Source organism: Bos grunniens, chromosome 23 (assembly GCF_055505025.1).
Source record: "Bos grunniens cultivar Pamir isolate PY7600 chromosome 23, Bosgru_T2T1.0, whole genome shotgun sequence".
In the NCBI taxonomy this organism is placed as follows: Eukaryota; Metazoa; Chordata; class Mammalia; order Artiodactyla; family Bovidae; genus Bos; species Bos grunniens.
In genome coordinates this window covers 6493913-6512064 of record NC_141187.1, presented here as the reverse complement: position 1 = coordinate 6512064, position 18152 = coordinate 6493913, and the positions used below count along the sequence as shown (strand labels likewise).

At 39.2% G+C, this 18152-nt stretch overlaps 1 protein-coding gene across 1 annotated transcript in view; it reads left to right on the top strand.

The window, feature by feature from the left end:
• Positions 1–1472: 1472 nt before the first annotated feature.
• The window catches only part of HCRTR2 (hypocretin receptor 2), a 40467-nt gene continuing 23787 nt past the window's right edge, over positions 1473–18152 (top strand). Inside the window, exons 1-4 of the mRNA XM_086369146.1 lie at positions 1473–1508; positions 2974–3163; positions 4132–4310; positions 11698–11955. Coding sequence (XP_086225272.1) covers positions 1473–1508; positions 2974–3163; positions 4132–4310; positions 11698–11955 — 663 coding nt within the window. The remainder of the gene's footprint in view (positions 1509–2973; positions 3164–4131; positions 4311–11697; positions 11956–18152) is intronic.

Genomic DNA, 18152 nt, shown 5'->3' with positions numbered 1-18152 from the left:
TTAAAACACCCAACCTGTGGTACTATAACGTAGCTCTGGGAAATTAATACAGATATGATGTAAACAAAGGAGGTAAGTTTATTCCTTGGGTTCCAGAAACGAATAAAGAACCCATGAACAGAATTGAAGGGGAAACAGACATCAACTCAACATGAATAAGAACTTGCTGGTAGGTAAATTCACCACAAAATAGAAGCCAAGGGCTCAAGCAAGTCATAAATTGTCATTGCTTTTGTTATTTAGTCCCTAAGTCATGTCCTACTCTTTTGAAACCCCATGGACTGTAAACTGCCAGGCTTCCTTGTCCATGAGATTTCCCAGGCAAGAATACTGGAGTAGGTTTACACTTTCTTCTCCAGGGGCTTTTCCTGACTGAGGGATTGAACTCAGGTCTCCTGCATTGGCAGGATGATTCTTTTACAACTGAGCCACCAGGGCAGCCCTAAGTTGCAAATTCCCCACTATTAAAAATGTGCAAGCAGAAATGAATCAGGAATGCTGCAGAGCTGATTTATGCATCTGATTAAACTGATGATCTCCGACTCTAGAATTCAACGGACATGCATTAGAGTCTTGCCAAAGAGAGTCAGACAGCTGCCTTTTACCTTCTGTTTCACTGATAGGTGCTGATACATAATAGAATGGTATGCACGGTATATAAGATTGAATCCAAAGTCAGCATTTCCTAGCTATTCATCCTTAGGTAGATTCCATAACCTCCCTTGCATCAGTTTTCCACATGTTAAACAAAAATAGTAATCACTTTATAGTGTTATTATGGAGATGAACTAGTTAATAATTTAAATTGTTTATAACAGGACACAGGAAATGTAAGTGTTTATTCGTGACCTACTTACTCTCACATTGCTTAGATGTCACGCATTAACACTGGCCTCCTATCACTGCCATTCCTCACCCTCAAAAGATGGAGAATTGGGAGTCAAACTAGAACTGATTGTATTTTTTAAGTCTTATTTTCTTTTCTAGATCCCATTTGGACCATTTATTGACCAAGTATCAGAAGTGTGATTTTTTTTTTCAGTTTTCTTATAACAAGCCATGATAATGTGTTAGTCAACTGATAAGATGGGTTTATGTGTGTGTGCGTGTTTCAAGCATTTCTGAGAAGTAAATGATTCAGCAGCAGCATTTTCAGACAATAAAGACTACAGTTTATCCTAACAAAGCTCTCTTGAGCTTTTGGTACTTATGTGCTGGAGTTGGAGGAAGATGTGAAGTTTTCACAATTAAATCCACAGAAATTCAGATATTTCATTAAATGAGCATCTGTTGGTGACTGGAGTGTAATTTCAGCTTCAGGAGCTAGCAAAAGAATTTTTCAACATATGACACTCATAGTAACTGGTACATAATTGTCAAAAAGAAATCCTCACTAAATGACTCAAATTTAACAAAATACGCTTTTATTTCTTCACTATGGAAGGTTACTAATCACTGCATCACTTGGGTGCATGGATGACAGCTCTGACAGGTTAACGATGCTCCAGGTAAATTCACACTTACTTAGTTACATTCCATGAAGTAAATCCATCAACAGATGTGGGTAGCAATGCTTATACCTATATGATTCTGGGGCCAGTGATTACGTAACCTTTGGATACATCAGAGGGAGGACAGAGAATCAGGGAACTGGATGCTCTTTCCATAAGGAGCAGCTTAGTGACACAGCATGCATTTTAAAGGGGAACACATGTATACCTGTGATGGATTCATTTTGATATTTGGCAAAACTAATACAATTTTTAAATTTATTTAAAATTAAATACAAAATTTAAATTAAAAAATACAATAAAATTAAAAAAAATAATAAAAAAAATAAAGAGGGGGATGCTCTGAGAAAACGAGGGAGGCTTGGCTGTGAGAGTATGTTTTATCTGAGGCAAAGTTTAGAGGCCAACAAGCATAGTAGAAAGGAAAGCGTTTCTAGAACTTAGATGTACTTTTTAAAAATAACTCTTTCATTTTTTAAAATTTTATTTTATTTTTAAACTTTACAATATTGTATTAGTTTTGTCAAATATCGAAATGAATCCACCAAAGGTATACCTGTGTTCCCCATCCTGAACCCTCCTCCCTCCTCCCTCCCCATACCCTCCCTCTGGGTCGTCCCAGTGCACCAGCCCCAAGCATCCAGTATCGTGCATCGAACCTGGACTGGCGACTTGTTTCATACATGATATTATACATGTTTCAACACCTTTCATTTTTTTAAATAACTCTTTCATTCACAAAAGAAGGTAACCAATGCGGTGGAACAACCAGCACTTCACTTGGTATATAAGCCCAGTTGTCACGGTGATTCCCTGCTTTATAAGCCATTTGTCCCCAACAAGTTCCACAAAACCCCGGTCTGTCAATGACATTATAATATACAAAACATCAGTAATGATGAACTTCCTTGGGATTGTCATTGAGATTAAATAACTCAAGGGTATGAACTATCCACCTCAATATCTGGCAATAATAGGGACTGAATAATTGTAGACTTTTGTCTTTAAGTGTCTTCATCTCTTATAAGTCCTAAAGGCAGAGTTTGGGAGCAGATATGGGTCAATATGATGGATGAGGCAACACCACAGTTCGCTGAAAAATAGCAGCTCTTTATTCATCTCAATTCAGCAAATATCAATATTTCTTGACTATCTACTACATGCTGCCCACTGAGGGGATAAAATGATAAATCAAAGATTGTTCTTTAATTTCCGGAAAATGAAATTCAAAATCAAGTAAAATAAACATATCCATATAAGCCATTGAGAAATGCCTTGCAAGGTAAGGGAATTGATTTTAAGCATATATTGAGAATTCACACATATTGACTGATTCAGTGACACAGAGCAGCCTTAAATTATCTCCCTTTGGCAATATTTATTTGTGGAATTGCAGGGGTACTAGTCAGCTTGACAGTATTCCCTCACCAGACCGATTTTCTTTGTTTAGTTCCTGCCTTAGTCTGTTGACCCTGCTGTAACAGAGTACCGTGAACTGAATGGCTTAAAAACAACAGAAGTTAGTGTCTCTGTTCTGGATTCTGAGAAGTGCAAGGTCAAGGCTCTGGCAGCTTCAGCGTCTGGGCAGAGTCCACTTCCTGGTTCATTAAGGACAGGCATTTTTTTTGCTGTATCCTCAGGTGGTGGAAGAGGTGAACGATCTCTCTATATAAGGAGAGACACCTTATATTAGCTCCCTTTATAAGGACCTAATGCCCTTTACAAAGCCTCCACCCTCATGACCAGTTCATTTTCCAAAGGCCCATTTCCTAATACCATCACACTGGGGGTCAAGATACTTTTTTTTTTTTTAATTGAGGTATAGTTGATTTACAATGTTTTGTTAGTTACTGCAGTACAGCAAAGTGATTCAGTTATATTTACACAGACATATACATGTTACTTTCCATTATGGCTTATCAGAGGATATTGATTATAGTCCCCTATGCTATATGGTAGGAGTGGCTTCCCAGGTGCTCAGTGGTTAAAAAATCCACCTGCCAATGCAGGCGACACAGGAAACGTGGATTCGATCCCTCAGTTGGGAAGATCCCCTGGAATAAGAAATGGCAACCCACTCTGGTACTCTTGTCTGGAAAATTCCATGGACAGAGAAACCTGGCGGGCTACCGTCCATGGGGTCGCAAAGAGTTGGACACGCCTGTGCATGCATGCAAACTATACCGTAGGATCTTATTGCTTATCCATTCTACATGTAAAGCTTACATCTGCTAATCCCAACTTCCCAAGCCATCACTCCTTCATCCCCCTTCTCCTCCGCAACCACCAGTCAGTTCTCTATGTCTGTGATCCTGTTCCTCTTCAAAAACAGATCTATTTGTGTCATATTTTATATTTCCACATATAATGGATATTGTATATTATTTGTCTTTATCTGACTTACTTCACTTAATGCAATAATGTCTAGTTCCATCCGTGTTGCTGCAGATGACACGATCTCACTCTTTTTCATGGCTGAGTAATATTCCTTTGTGTATATGTACCCCATATTCTTTTGAGGGGGTAGGATCTTAATATATGAATTTCTGTTTCATTGCACCTTCCACATTGTGGACGTTCAGTCCCTAACAGAGAACATTCCTTTTTCTTTCCAAATCAGTCTGTGTGGCCGTGTGGAAGAACCACCACATGAGGACAGTGACCAATTACTTCATTGTCAACCTTTCTCTGGCTGACGTGCTTGTGACCATCACCTGCCTTCCAGCCACGCTAGTTGTGGACATTACTGAGACCTGGTTCTTCGGACAGTCCCTCTGTAAAGTGATTCCTTATTTACAGGTAAATGCTTTGTACACTTTTGGGGGCTTCAAACACAAAAACTACCCCAAAAATGCATAATCATTTTCATTTATAGCCATGGCCCATTAGTAAACACTTAGTGTGTTAAGAGAGAAATTGGCAAACTTAAGGACAGTAATATGAGAAACTTTTTGGGTAAACAAGGTAAGTTCTGGGTAAAAAAAGTGTCAGAATCCTGTGCTGTATAAACCTTTTGCTCCTTTGATCTCTAATTTTCTGATTATAAATGAAAGAACTTGAACAAATCAATGATTGAGGTTATCCCAATTCAAAGAATTGAGTGTTGTTTTGATAAGTGGTCTCATTTACTGCTGAGAAATCAAGAGCTATACTGTCGAAGCAGCGCAGGGAACATGTTTTATTGCAGGTTTGAATTAAATGCCACATTTGGAACCTCTATGCTGCCATTCACTGACTGTATGCCATTGAGCCAAATACACAAGCTCTTTGAGAGTCACTGATTTTAAAAGATTAATAATTTCAATTTTAAATATGTCTCTGTGGTTGCTGTGCTCATCTACTTAGATAACTATATGAACCATTTGGCACAGATATTAGTCTCTGGAAGACTCTGGCCTTATAAAAACAGTGTGTTCTCAACAAACATCTGTCATCATCATTATCACTGGTGTTCTATTGTTCAGCTCTGAAATCTGCTTTTCTATAACTAGTTGCTCTATTACAAATTAAGAACAAATACTTCCAGAGAATACTTTTCTGACTGATATTCTGATATCTCTGAAATCTTTAAAAATTTTACCAAACTGGTGTTCATAGCCACAGTTCTAAAAGACCTGGATTTCCTTTAGCAATTGGACAGTGAGTGAAATGCTGGCCACTCCCTACTAGTTCCCATGACCACCCTCCACCATCTAGCTCTTATTCCATCTGGCCTCCAAGATGATATCATAATATTTGGAGGAAATGACAATATGCACCCAATGAAGACAAACTGAGGCAAGAAGAATCTAAACACGGACCTTACACTCTTCAGAAAAATTGACCGAAAATGGATCATAGACCCAAATGTAAAATGTAAAGCCACAAAACTCTTAGAAGATAACTTAGAAGAAACTCCAAATGGCCTTGTGTATTTTGATGACTTTTTAGATGTAACAACAAAGATGTGCTGCTTGAAATAAATCATAAGCTGACTTCATTAACATTAAAATCTTCTGCGCTGCAAAATTCAGTGTAAACAGAATGAGAAGGCAAAGCACAAACTGGGAGAAAATATTTGCCAAAGATATGTATAATAAGTGACTGCAGCCTAAAATAAGGGCTTCCGAGGTGGCTCAGTGGTAAAGAATCTGCTTGCCAAGCAGGAGACATGGCTTTGATCCCTGGGTCAGGAAAAAACGCTGGAGAGAGAAATGATAACCCACTATAGTATTCTTGACTGGGAAATCCCCATGCACAGAGGAGCCTGGTGGGCTACTCCATGGGGTTGCAAAAGAAGCAGACATGACTTAGGGACTAAACAACAACAATATCTAAAATATGCAAAGAGTTGTTAAAACTAAGCGATCTGAAAGCAAACAATCTAACTAAAACATAGACCAAAGACATTAATGACACCTTACTAACCAAGATATAGAAATGGCAAAGAAACATATGAAGAGATGTCCTTCATCACATCTCATCAGTGAACTGCAAGTTAAGATAATGAAATATCACTACAGACTTATTAGAACAGTAAAACTATGAAACTCTGACAACAACAAAAGCTGGCAAGGATGTGCAGCAGCAGGAACTCTCATTCATTGCTGGTAAGGATAATGAAAAATGTTATAGCCATTCTGGAAGACTGATTTTTTTTTTTTTACTTTACTTTTTTAAAAACAAAACAGTCCCAATATATGATCCAGAAAGTGCATTCTGTGATATTTACCTCTCAAAAGTTGAAAATTTACATACACAGGAAAACTCTCATGCAAATGTCTACTGAAGCTTTATCTATGATGATCAAAACTTTGAGGTAACAAAGATGTCCTTCAGTAGATGAACAGATAAACTAATTGGAGTACAACCAGATAATAGAATATCATTCATGTTCAGTTCAGTTCAGTTGCTCAGTCATGTCTGAACTCTTTGCAACCCCATGGACTGCAGCACTCTAGGCTTCCCTGTCCATCACCAACTCCTGGAGCTTGTTCAAACTCATGTCCATCAAGTCGGTGATGCCATCCAATCATCTCATCCTCTGTCGTCCCCTTCTCTTCCTGCATTCAATCTTTCTCAGCATCAGGGTCTTTTCCAATGAGTCAGTTCTCATCAGGTGGCCAAAGTATTGGTATTTTGGCTTCAGCATCAGGCCTTCCTTCCAATGAATATTCAGGACTGATTTCTTTAAGGACTGACTGGTTGGATCTCCTTGTAGTCCAAGGGACTCTCAAGAGTCTTCTCCAACACCGTGGTTCAAAAGCATCAATTCCTCGGCACTTGGCTTTCTTTATAGTCCAACTCTCACACCCATACATGACTACTCATAAAACCATAGCTTCGACTAGATGGACCTTTGCCGGCAAAGTAATGTCTCTGCTTTTTAATATGCTGTCTAGGTTGGTCATAGCTTTTTTTCTAAGGAGCAAGTGTCTTTTAATTTCATGGCTGCAGTCACCATCTGCAGTGATTTTGGAGCCCAAGAAAATAAAGTCACTGTTTCCATTGTTTATCCATCTATTTGCCAAGAAGTGATGGGACCAGATGCCATGATCTTAGTTTTCTGAATGTTGAGTTTTAAGCCAACTTTTTCATTCTCCTATTTCGCTTTCATCACGAGGCTCGTTAGTTCCACTTCACTTTCTGCTGTAAGGATGATATCATCTGCATATCTGAGGTTATTGATATCTCTCCTGGCAATATTGATTCCAGTGTGTGCTTCATCCTACAAGCCTTCCCAGGTGGTTCCAGTGGGTAAAGAATCTTCTTGCTAGTGCAGTAGACCCAAGAGATGGGAGTTTAAACCATGGATTGGGAAGATCCCCTGGAATAGGAAATGGCAACCCACTCCAGTATTCTTGCCTAGAAGATTCCAGGGACAGAAGAGCCTGGCTATGGGGTTGCAACAAGTGGGTAGCCTATCCCTCTTCCAGAGGGACTTCCTGGCCCAGGAATTGAACCAGGGTCTCCTTCATTCCAGGCAGATTCTTTACCAGATGAAAAGAATACTACTACCTGAGAATATTACTACCCAGGAAGCCCAATAGGAGCAGTGAACTGCTTTTTCAGAGTGACTTTTTCAATATAACTGAAGAGTCTCTGCACAGGAAAAGAACAAGTCTACTGAGATTTGGGTGATGGGTGTTCAGTAGGCAGATGGTCTCCCCTTTTCTCTCAGTCACACTTTCCTACATTCCAGTCTATTAGTGCCTATCATCCAAACTTGCAATTTGGCAGAATTTCCATTTCTCTGGTGCTGTTTGCCACATCTGTATGCTAGCATGAAACTGACTCCTCTACCAAAGAAAACGTCCCACATTGGCCTGACCACAGGGTACTCATAGGACAAATGCAAGATAAAGCACTGACAGCAAAAGAAAGTTCACATCATCTCACTTTGCTTTACTCACAGTGTTCACAATTCACACTACATTCATTTCTGAAAGGATTTACTATCAGTTTGGTTTGACCTACTGTCAAAATCTCAATGAAAAGGGAACCCAGAAGTGCACTCCTAGAAGTGAAAAGCAACAACAGAACTCTCATTTATAATCACTTATGATAAGGTGCAATTGTGTATCACCATTGAGAAAATCATGTAAATTGGATTCTAATTGTATACTCCAGTATATTATACACCAGCAAATACAGTAGTCAAACAACGACTGTTAAATCACTGATGCCTAAGGGTTCATTCAACGGATTATACTGTCAGATTATCCAAACCAGCATGGTCTCTCATGGGAAGGCACTGTACCCTGGCTCACCATTGGCACTGGACAGCCATCTCTCAAGTGCACTGATTGGAACTGATTATTGCAAGCAGTTGAAAGAACTCCTAGAAATGACTTCAGAATTTGAACCACATTACTTCTATCCCGTCCACCCATGTTGATTAGAATGTATGAAAAGCAAGATACTAAGCCTTGTTGAGAACTTTTCATTTCTAATTGCTAGAGAGGATAAATAGAGCCCTGGCTCAGTAGTATGAAAGGTCAACTGTATAGAGCTAGATGACCACTGCTCTATCAATCCCCAGGCTGGCAAGGGTTTGGAAGGGCTCTGGGTTCTTGACACATTCTCAGGGAGGAATGGAGGTTGAGCAAAGAGTGGACACTGGAGAAAGTGTGAATGTCCCCTAAGGCAGTGCCAAGGAATTTCCAGGCGCCATCAACAAGGTGGAATCAAGATTGCCAGGAGAAATATCAACAAACTCAGATATGCAGATGATACAACTCCAATGGCAGAAAGTGAAGAGGAACTAAAGATCCTCTTGATGAGGGTGAAAGAGGAGAGTGAAAAAGCTGGCTTGAAACTCAACACTAAAAAAAAATAAAATAAAGTAAAACAAGATCATCACTTCATGGCAACTAGAAGGGGGAAAAGGGGAAGCAGTGGCAAGTTTTCTTTTCTTGGTCTTCAAAAATCACTGCAGACGGTGACTGCAGCCATGAAATTTAAAGACTCTTGCTCCTTGGAAGGAAAACTATGACAAACCTAGACAGCATATTAAAAAGCAGAAATGTTACTTTGCCAACAAATGTCTGTATGGTCAAAGCTATGGTTTTTTCCAGTAGTTATGTATGGATGTGAAAGCTGGACAATGCAAAAGGCTGAGCACCAAAATTGATGCCTTCAAACTCTGGTGCTAGAAAAGACTCTCGAAAGTCCCTTGGACTGCAAGGAAATCAAGCTAGTCAATCCTAAAGGAAATCAACCATGAGTATTCATGGAAGGACTGATGTTAAAGCTGAAGCTCCAATATTTTGACCACCTCTGCAAAGAGTCGACTCATTAGAAAAGACCCTGATGCTGGGAGAGATTGAAGGCAGGAGAAAGGGACAACAGGGGACGAGATGGTTGGATGGTATCACCAATTCAATGGACATGAATTTGAGCAAGCTCCAGGAGACGTTGAAGGACAGGGAAGCCTGGCGTTCTGCAGACCATGTTGCAAAGAGTCAGACACGACTGAGCAACTGAACAGCAACAAATCAATCAACATAAACCTACTCTGATAGAGTTCATCCCTTTCAAATTAAAGTTGAAATTAACCCCCAAGAATTTAGAACAGTTTACATCTTTACTTGTAATTTCTATAACTATTCTTCACTGTAAAGCAGTCTGTTCCAATTAAAAGCTAGAACTCTAAGCTCGAGAATAGAAGAAAATATGAATAGTATAATCACCGTCACCACTGCCATCATCATAACAAGGAATAACAAACACTTATCATTTATATACCAGGCCCGGGTTAGGCATTTCACATGTTGACTGACTTTTCTTCTGACAAGTCCACGGTGGCTATGATTATCATGCAAGTTTACTGATGAGAAAACTGAGGCATAGCTTAAGTAACTTACCCAAGATCTCACATTTAGCACATGCCATGTGGTGCATCCCAGGAAACACGATAGCAGAATTGATTTCAACCATATTCTGTCATCTTTTCTAAAGAGAATCAAAAGAATCAGAGTTGGCAAGCATCTTATTGTCAATTTTACTCATTTAATAGGAAAAAAATACACACATTTGCCAAGAATTGTTAAGTAGGTCACCCACATTGTGCAGCTAGCTGGGGGGAGACGAGAACGGCTATGTGGTCCTGATGCTTAGCCCAGAACCTCTCCTCCTCCACTGGACCAGCATGTACATCCCTCTCACTCATCTGTACCTATAGTCAATGCATCAACAAGCAAGGTCCTGTTGTAAGACGCAGAGACACCCTCCCATTCACATATTATAAGATCAATACAACTAGGACAGGAAAATAAAGATGACTCTGCCACGGAATAAAGGCATGAAGCACTGTGCCAGGGACTGTTTTGCACAGTCCCTCCTGCCACTGGTCTTTGTTCCACAGAGAAGATAAACAGTACATTAATGAATTAAACATGCTGTAAGTGTTGAGAAGAAAGTGAATAGAAATCTGTAAATATATATATAACAGAAAGGAGAATGAGGCTTGTTTTTAAAGAGAGGGTTTTGAGAGAATTGATTTTGTCAACCAATGGTCTGTTCATTCAGTGTAGAATGCACTAAATATAATTAAATAAAGAACCCGCCTGTCAATGCAGTAGACTTAACAGACGCAGGTTTGATCCCTGGGTTGGGAAGATCCCCTGGAGGAGGACCTGGCAACCCACTCCAGTATTCTTGCCTGGCTAATCCCATGGACAGAGGAGCCTGGCAGGCTAAAGTCTATAGCATTGCACAGAGTAGGACACGACTGAAGTGAGCCGGCATGGCACAGCAATTACATAAATTGATCATGGGGGATGGGCATACATGACATGCTTCTTTACTATTTTCTTAAAGTTCCAAACTAAATGTGTGTGATGCCATTAATTGTACAGAAATCTGGATTAGGTGAACCTATTCGAATTTTAGAAGTAGGTTGCTTCTTCCAGCAATGAGCAAACGATGGCAAGGAGATCCATATAGAAGATTACCTTTTATCACAACTCATGCATTTGCATGTTGAAAATAAACTGATGTACGAATAACCTTGGTTATTTAAAAATAAGAAATGAGATACAAATAATTCAAAAATGCTAATTAAATGCAATTGCAATCAAATTCTTGTATGTCAATTTAAAAGAAAGACATACCATTGTATTATTGTGTATAAGTAAAAGAAAAATTTCCAGTTCAAACTATGAACATATATGTTCTTACCTTTGAAGATAAGATTTCCCTTATCAATGGAAAAATGCCAAAACAAAATCAGTGTATCTTTATTCAAAGAATGTCATATAAATCAAAACACTTGGCATAGAAAAAGAGGCAGCTTCCCAAGTTGTGCTAGTGGTAAAGAGCCCACCTGCCAATGCCGAAGACTTGAGTTCAAATCCAGGATCCCCTGGAACTATTCTTGCCTGGAGAATTCCATGAACAGAGGAGCCTAGTCGGCTACAGTCCATGGGGTTGCAAAGAGTTGGACTTGAAAAGCAACTTAGCACTCAGTCATAGTACACTTTTTATATTTAATGGGAAATAGGTAATTCTTTTTATTGATACATTTCTAATATTATTTGTAGCCGATTTTTTTTCATTTTTTTAATAGAAAGCACTTGAATGAAACGTCTTTTGACAACTTTGAATCTGGTTATCTGTGTGCCTACCCTTGTGAAACAGTACAAATATTGAGAGACATCCATGTAACAGCTGGTGCTTCCCTGTGCTACCTTCCTTCTTTCTTTAGACCGTATCGGTGTCTGTCTCTGTCCTCACGCTGAGCTGCATTGCCTTGGACCGGTGGTATGCTATCTGTCACCCTCTGATGTTTAAGAGCACAGCCAAGCGGGCCCGGAACAGCATCGTCATCATCTGGATCGTGTCCTGCGTCATAATGATCCCTCAGGCCATTGTCATGGAGTGCAGCACCATGCTGCCTGGCTTAGCCAATAAAACCGCTCTCTTTACCGTCTGTGATGAGCGCTGGGGAGGCAAGTCCAGTGTGGTCCTTACATTGATACGACAGCTGTGAATTGGGAATCTGATTTGCATAACGCTTGTAAAGCTGGTCTTATTTATTTTATTGACATTCATTAGTATCATTTTGCAAAAACATGAAAAATCAAGTTGAAATCCAAAACGATTTCACAGAATCCCTCCACCCATTTTGAACCTTTAGATGGCACGACTATCTAGCTGTTGTATTGTTCAGCTGGGGATATGAACTTTTCTTCAGTTTTCTAAAACATCCAAAGGACTCATTTATAATAACCCAAATATGTATTTTGAAATTATTAACATTTTATAACATGGGCAGACCATTCTATTTCCGCAGGTGTTGGGTTCCCTAATGGGGCTTCAAATGCAACTGAATTTTTCATGTTAAAGTTTTCATGTTAAAGCCTGGAAACATGACTGTCTTTTCTATTGACCTATGTTGATCTTTGAGTCAAACCAGCTAAATATGCTTTCTCTATTCATTACACAGTAAATTGATAAATTTTACCACTGACATAATTATTTTCTGATTTCAGAGTTATACTAATAATGGAATTACGATCTTACTTGGTTTCCCACCTGACATCTCAGTAGTTAAATTTAAACAATCAGAAGAGGGAGGTGTTATGTTCCTTTGGTTCAGAACGCTCAGCAACAGTCTGAGTTCTGCAACAGTCTGAGTTCTGTAACAGTGGAACCACTTTTATCAGTGCCTGATGACGGCACGAATCCGGACAGAGCAAAGAATGAAAGAAAATAAAATAATGCTGCATCTCCCAGCACTGTTTACAAAATTGTTACATGAAATTTAAAGAAAAGAATCTATTCTCCTCTGGTTAAGTATATTACAATGGTTCATATTTAGACGCTGTAAACATCAGGAAAGCATTTGTCTATTGGAAAGATGTATCAATAGAGGCAGTGTACCCCAAGGATGGCTGGCTCATGGACTTCTGATTTTCAAGTATTTGAATCTCTGAATTCATGTTAATTCCTAACTTGGTACTTTATTGGAACCCTGAAAAGAGAAAAATTAGGGACTGAAAAATTAGGCATATATTTTCACTGCAGCAAAGTAAAACTCAAAAAGTATTACAATTACTCCATATATTATCCAAAGACCTATAATAAGCAAAATTTCAAAATCCGCTTTATCTTTTATTCCAGATATTAAATGCCCCTTTATAAAATTTAGTTTTTCCCTTCATTTCTAACATTGCAATTCTTTTGCTATGTTTCTTTCTGGATCTTCTTTGGTTTTTTATGTGTTTCCTCATTAACAAGGCAGACAAAAACAAAATGAGTGGAAAGTTCCAAAATGATAGAAATATTTCTTAAGTGGTTTTGGTCCCATTTATTTAATGTTCAAACAACATCTTGAGTACTTAGGATATGCCAGAAACTGTGCCAACCTGAAGAGAAATGGACTCTGCCTAAGGGAACACGTTGTATATACTGAGGCTGAAAGGCAAATAAAGTTTTACAATGTGATTAGTATTTTAACATACTTAGATATAAAATGCTAGGAGCACAAATTAGAGGACAGACTCAGTCCTGGCCATTTGAACAAAGTTTACAAGCAGCTGCTAACACTTCAGCAAAGCATTAAAAATGAACAGGGAGGAAACTCAAGGGGCAATTCATTTACTCAGGGTTTGAGCTCTGGTCACTTAGAATGAACTTGTTTTGCCTCTTGATTTGGCTATGTTTTAATGTTTAAATGGGGCTTCCTTGGTGGTTCAGACAGTAAAGAATCTGCCTGCAATGCGGGACACCCAGGTTCGATCCCTAGGTTGGAAAGATCCCCTAGAGAAGGGAATGGTTACCCACTCCAGTCTTGCCCAGAGAATCCCATGAACAAAGGACCCTGGCAAGAGTCAGACAGGGATGAGCGACTAACACTTTCACTTTCTTTATAATGTTTAAATATCTCAATTATTTTTCAGTTTAAGAAAGACTAAAAATGTGGAGATTCACTAGCATGAGTGTGATTCTCTCTCAGTGCACAATTTAATAATTTGGTAGATTAAAAACTTTAAAAACTGAGCAAAGATTTTCCAGACAGGGAAGAGAGGAAAGGGAAAAACTGAGGGTGTCCTAGGAAGTAGAAAACCTACACAATGGGCACCAACCCTTGAAGACAAAAGTAAGAGAGTTCAAACTTATAGTTTCTGGATTGCAGGGGTAGACAGTCTAAAGAATTGTGTTTGGGGAAAGGTAGGCTGGGGACCAACTGTGACCTGTCTCTTAGGTAATTCCTGTACAATGAGTTCTATTTGGAAAAGAGTCTAAAGATCTCTTGATTGGAGTAATTTAGTTAATCATGATGAAATTGAACCATAAATTAAATTATTTGTTCAATATTATGAAGCAAACAAGCACATTTAAATCGGAGTGTTGCTGAGCCTAGGTTTGGTTGCTTGCCACACTAAAAGTCAGTAATTGAGAGGAAAGTTTCGGGAGAAAGGAAATGTGATTTAATCAGAAAAGCGGACAATCTGGGGAGAAGGTGGACTTATGTCCCAAGACCAACTAAAGGATCCTCTCAGCCATGACAATCTTTAAATGGAAAGAGGGGAAGGATCTTAGTGAATCATTGAGGCAAGAGGTTGGGTTCTGCATTTGTCTCCATTGTGTGCAAACTGGCTGACTCTCTTCATATTGTCTAGATGTCTGCCTGCAGGCTTGCTAACGGAACTACTGAGGGGAGATAACTAGTCATTCTTTCACTACTTAGCTCTTCATTCTTACTTCTTTAAATCTAGGAAAAGAACCAGCAGTGTAGGCAAGGCATAGTGCACATTCAGGAAAACGTTAACTCGGGAGCTAGGTTAAATTACCTAGTGATCTCATCCCTATAATTAGATTCTATTAAGGTGTGTGTGTGTGTGTGTGTGTGTGTGTGTAAGTGTTAGCTGTGTCCGAGTCTTTATGACCCCATGGACTGTAACTCATTAAGTTCCTATACCCATGGGATTTCCCAGACAAGAATACTGGAGTGGGTAGCCATTTCCTTCTCCAGGGGCTCTTCCTGACTCAGGGATCAAACCTGGATCTCCTGCATTGCAGGTGGATTCTTTGCCATCTGAGTCACCAGGGAAATCCACTTTGAGGTTAGAAGGGGACAGAAATGGGCAAACGAGAAATGGGCAAAAGAGCTGCTTTCAACTCACACATTGATCATCTGTAAGTTCATGGAGACAGCAATTACATTAGGTAATTAGCTTCATTTATAAGTTTGGCAGACCAATTTTATAAACTTGTCCTTTTTTTAGTGTTGCCCCGAATGATTAAGTTGCATTAACCCCAATGAGCAAAAGGATTGTAGAATTAGGGGATCCAGTTAGTCATAATGATTAAGTAAATAGCTGCATCATTTTCCAATTACCTTTAAGCAACAGATATAAATCTCTAAAACTTATCCTAACCTCTCACATTTTATTACCTATAGGTAATATTTATTACCTCCATTTATGGAAGGAGTATTTTCTTTAAAAAATAAGAAATTATTGTCAAAATATCTAAAAACCTAAATTCAGTTTTGAGAAGTCATTTAGAAAACCTATTTGAAAGTGATTTTATATTGGTGTTTAATTATTCTAAATGTTTTTAAAGGCAAAGTAATACTGTATTGAGTTGATCATCCACAAAATCAAGCAATAAAAGATATTATATTAGTTTTCATACATTAAATGAAATCAATATAACTTTATGTTTTCAAGAAGCGTATGAAAAATGCAAAGTAGGTTCTTATTATTCTGCTCATTAGACATCTAGTTCATTATAATGATTTTTGCATAGCATAAGTTTTGTTAATATAAGCTATGTATGTCTACATTTCTTTTCTTTTTTAATTAATTAATTTATTTTTGGCTTCACTGGGTCTTTGTTGCCACCAGGACTTAGTCTAGTTGCTGTGAGCAGGGGCTACCCTCAAATTACAGTGCAAGGACTTCTCACTGCAGTGGCTTTTCTTGTTGCAGAGTATGGGCTTCTAGGGTCCATGGACTTCAGAGGATGTGGTTCATGGGCTTTAGATTTAGAGCACAGCTTAGTAGCTGTGGTTCATGGGCTTAGTTGCCATTAGCATGTGGAATCCTCCTGGACCAGATTCGAACTTGTGTCCCCTGCATTGGCAGGCAAACTCTCAAGCATGAGACCACCAAAGAAGTCCCTGTAACTCTATATTTAACTTAAAAATGTTAAGCTTGGACAAAAATGTGTGATAGTCAGAAGCTAAAGTCACCAAAAGGGTTCAAACCTAGGTTCAATCTTTGGGTCAGAAGATCCCCTGGAGAAGGGAAAGGATAACCACTCCAATATTCTTATCTGGGAAATCCCATTGACATAGGAGACTGGTGGGCTACAGCCCATGGGGTCATAAAGCTAAAGGTCAGCTTTCATTCCAGTCCCAAAAAAAGGCAATGCCAAAGAATGTTCAAACTACCATCTAATTGTACTCATTTCACACGCTAGCAAAGTAATGCTCAAAATTCTTCAAGCTAGGCTTAAACAGTATGTGAACTGAGAACTTCCAGATGTTCAAGCTGGATTTAGAAAAAGCAGAGAAACCAGAGATCAAATTGCCAAAATCCACTGGATCATAGAAAAGACAAGAGAGTTTCAGAAAACCATCTACTTCTGCTTCATTGACTGTCCTAAAAGACTTTGATTGTGTGGATCACCACTAACTGTGGAAAATTCTTCAAGAGATGGGAATACCAGACCACCTGACCTGCCTCCTGAGAAACCTATATGCAGGTCAAGAAGCAACAGTTAGAACCAGACATGGAAAAATGAACTGCTTCCAAATTGGGAAAGGAGTACGTCAAGACCGTATATTGTCACCCGGCTTATTCAACTTACATGCAGAGTACATCATGAGAAATGCTGGGCTAAATGAAGCACAAGCTGGAATCAAGATTGCCAAGAGAAATATCAATAATCTAGGACTTGCAGATGACACCACCCTATGACAGAAAGTGAGGAGGAACTAAAGCCTATTTATGAAAGTGAAAGAGGAGAGTGAAAAAGCTGGCTTAAAACTCAACATTCAGAAAACTAAGATCATGGCAACTGGTCCCATCACTTCATGGCAAATAGATGGGAAAACAATGGAAACAATGATAGCTCCAAAATCACTGCAGATGGTGACTGAAGCCATGAAATTAAAATATGCTCCTTGGGAGAAAAGTATGACAAACCAAGGCAGCATGTTAAAAAAGTAGAGACATTACTTTGCCAACAAAGGTCCATCTAGTCATAGCTATGGTTTTTCCAGTAGTCATATATGGATGTGAGATTTGGACCATAAAGAAAGTTGAGCACTGAAGAATTGATGCTTTTGAACTGTGGTGGTGGAGAAGACCCTTGAGAGTCCCTTGGACTGCAAGGAGATCAAACCAGTCAATCCTAAAGGGAATCAGTCCTGAATATTCATTGGAAGGACTGATGCTGCAGCTGAAGCTCTGATACTTTGGCCACCTGATGCAAGGAGGTGACTCATTAGAAAAGACCCTGATGCTGGAAAATATTGAAGGCAGGAGGAGAAGGGGATGACAGAGGATAAGATGGTTGGATGGCTTCACCGACTCAATTGTCATGAGTTTGAGCAAGCTTCGGGAGATGGTGAAAGACAGGGAAGCCTGGCATGCTGCAGTCCATGGGGTCGCAAAGAGTTGGACATGACTGAGTGACTGAAAAGCAACAAAGTCACTGTAGGACGTTATATTTTACAGGGTTAGCTCTCTAAAGTTCAAACATCTTGAAAGTCCAAATACCATTTAGCCTAATTAAAAAATATTTATTGTGAAGTATCTTTTATTTGTGTTTAACTCATAAACTGTATTCCTTATCTTTCAGTATCAGTTCAGTCTCTCAGTTGTGTCCAGCTCTTTGAGAACCCATGGAATATAGCACAGGAGGCTTCCCAATCCATCACCAACTCCTGGAGTTTACTCAAACTCATGTCCGTAGAGTCGGTGATGCCATCCAAACATCTCATCCTCTGTCGTCCCCTTCTCCTCCTAACTTCAATCTTTCCCAGCATCAGGGTCTTTTCCAATGAGTCAGTTCTTCACATCAGGTTACCAAGGTATCGGAGTTTCAGCTTCAGCATCGGTCCTTCCAATGAATATTCAGGACTGATTTTCTTTAGGATGGACTGGTTGGATCTCCTTGCTCTCCAAGGAACTCTCAAGAGTC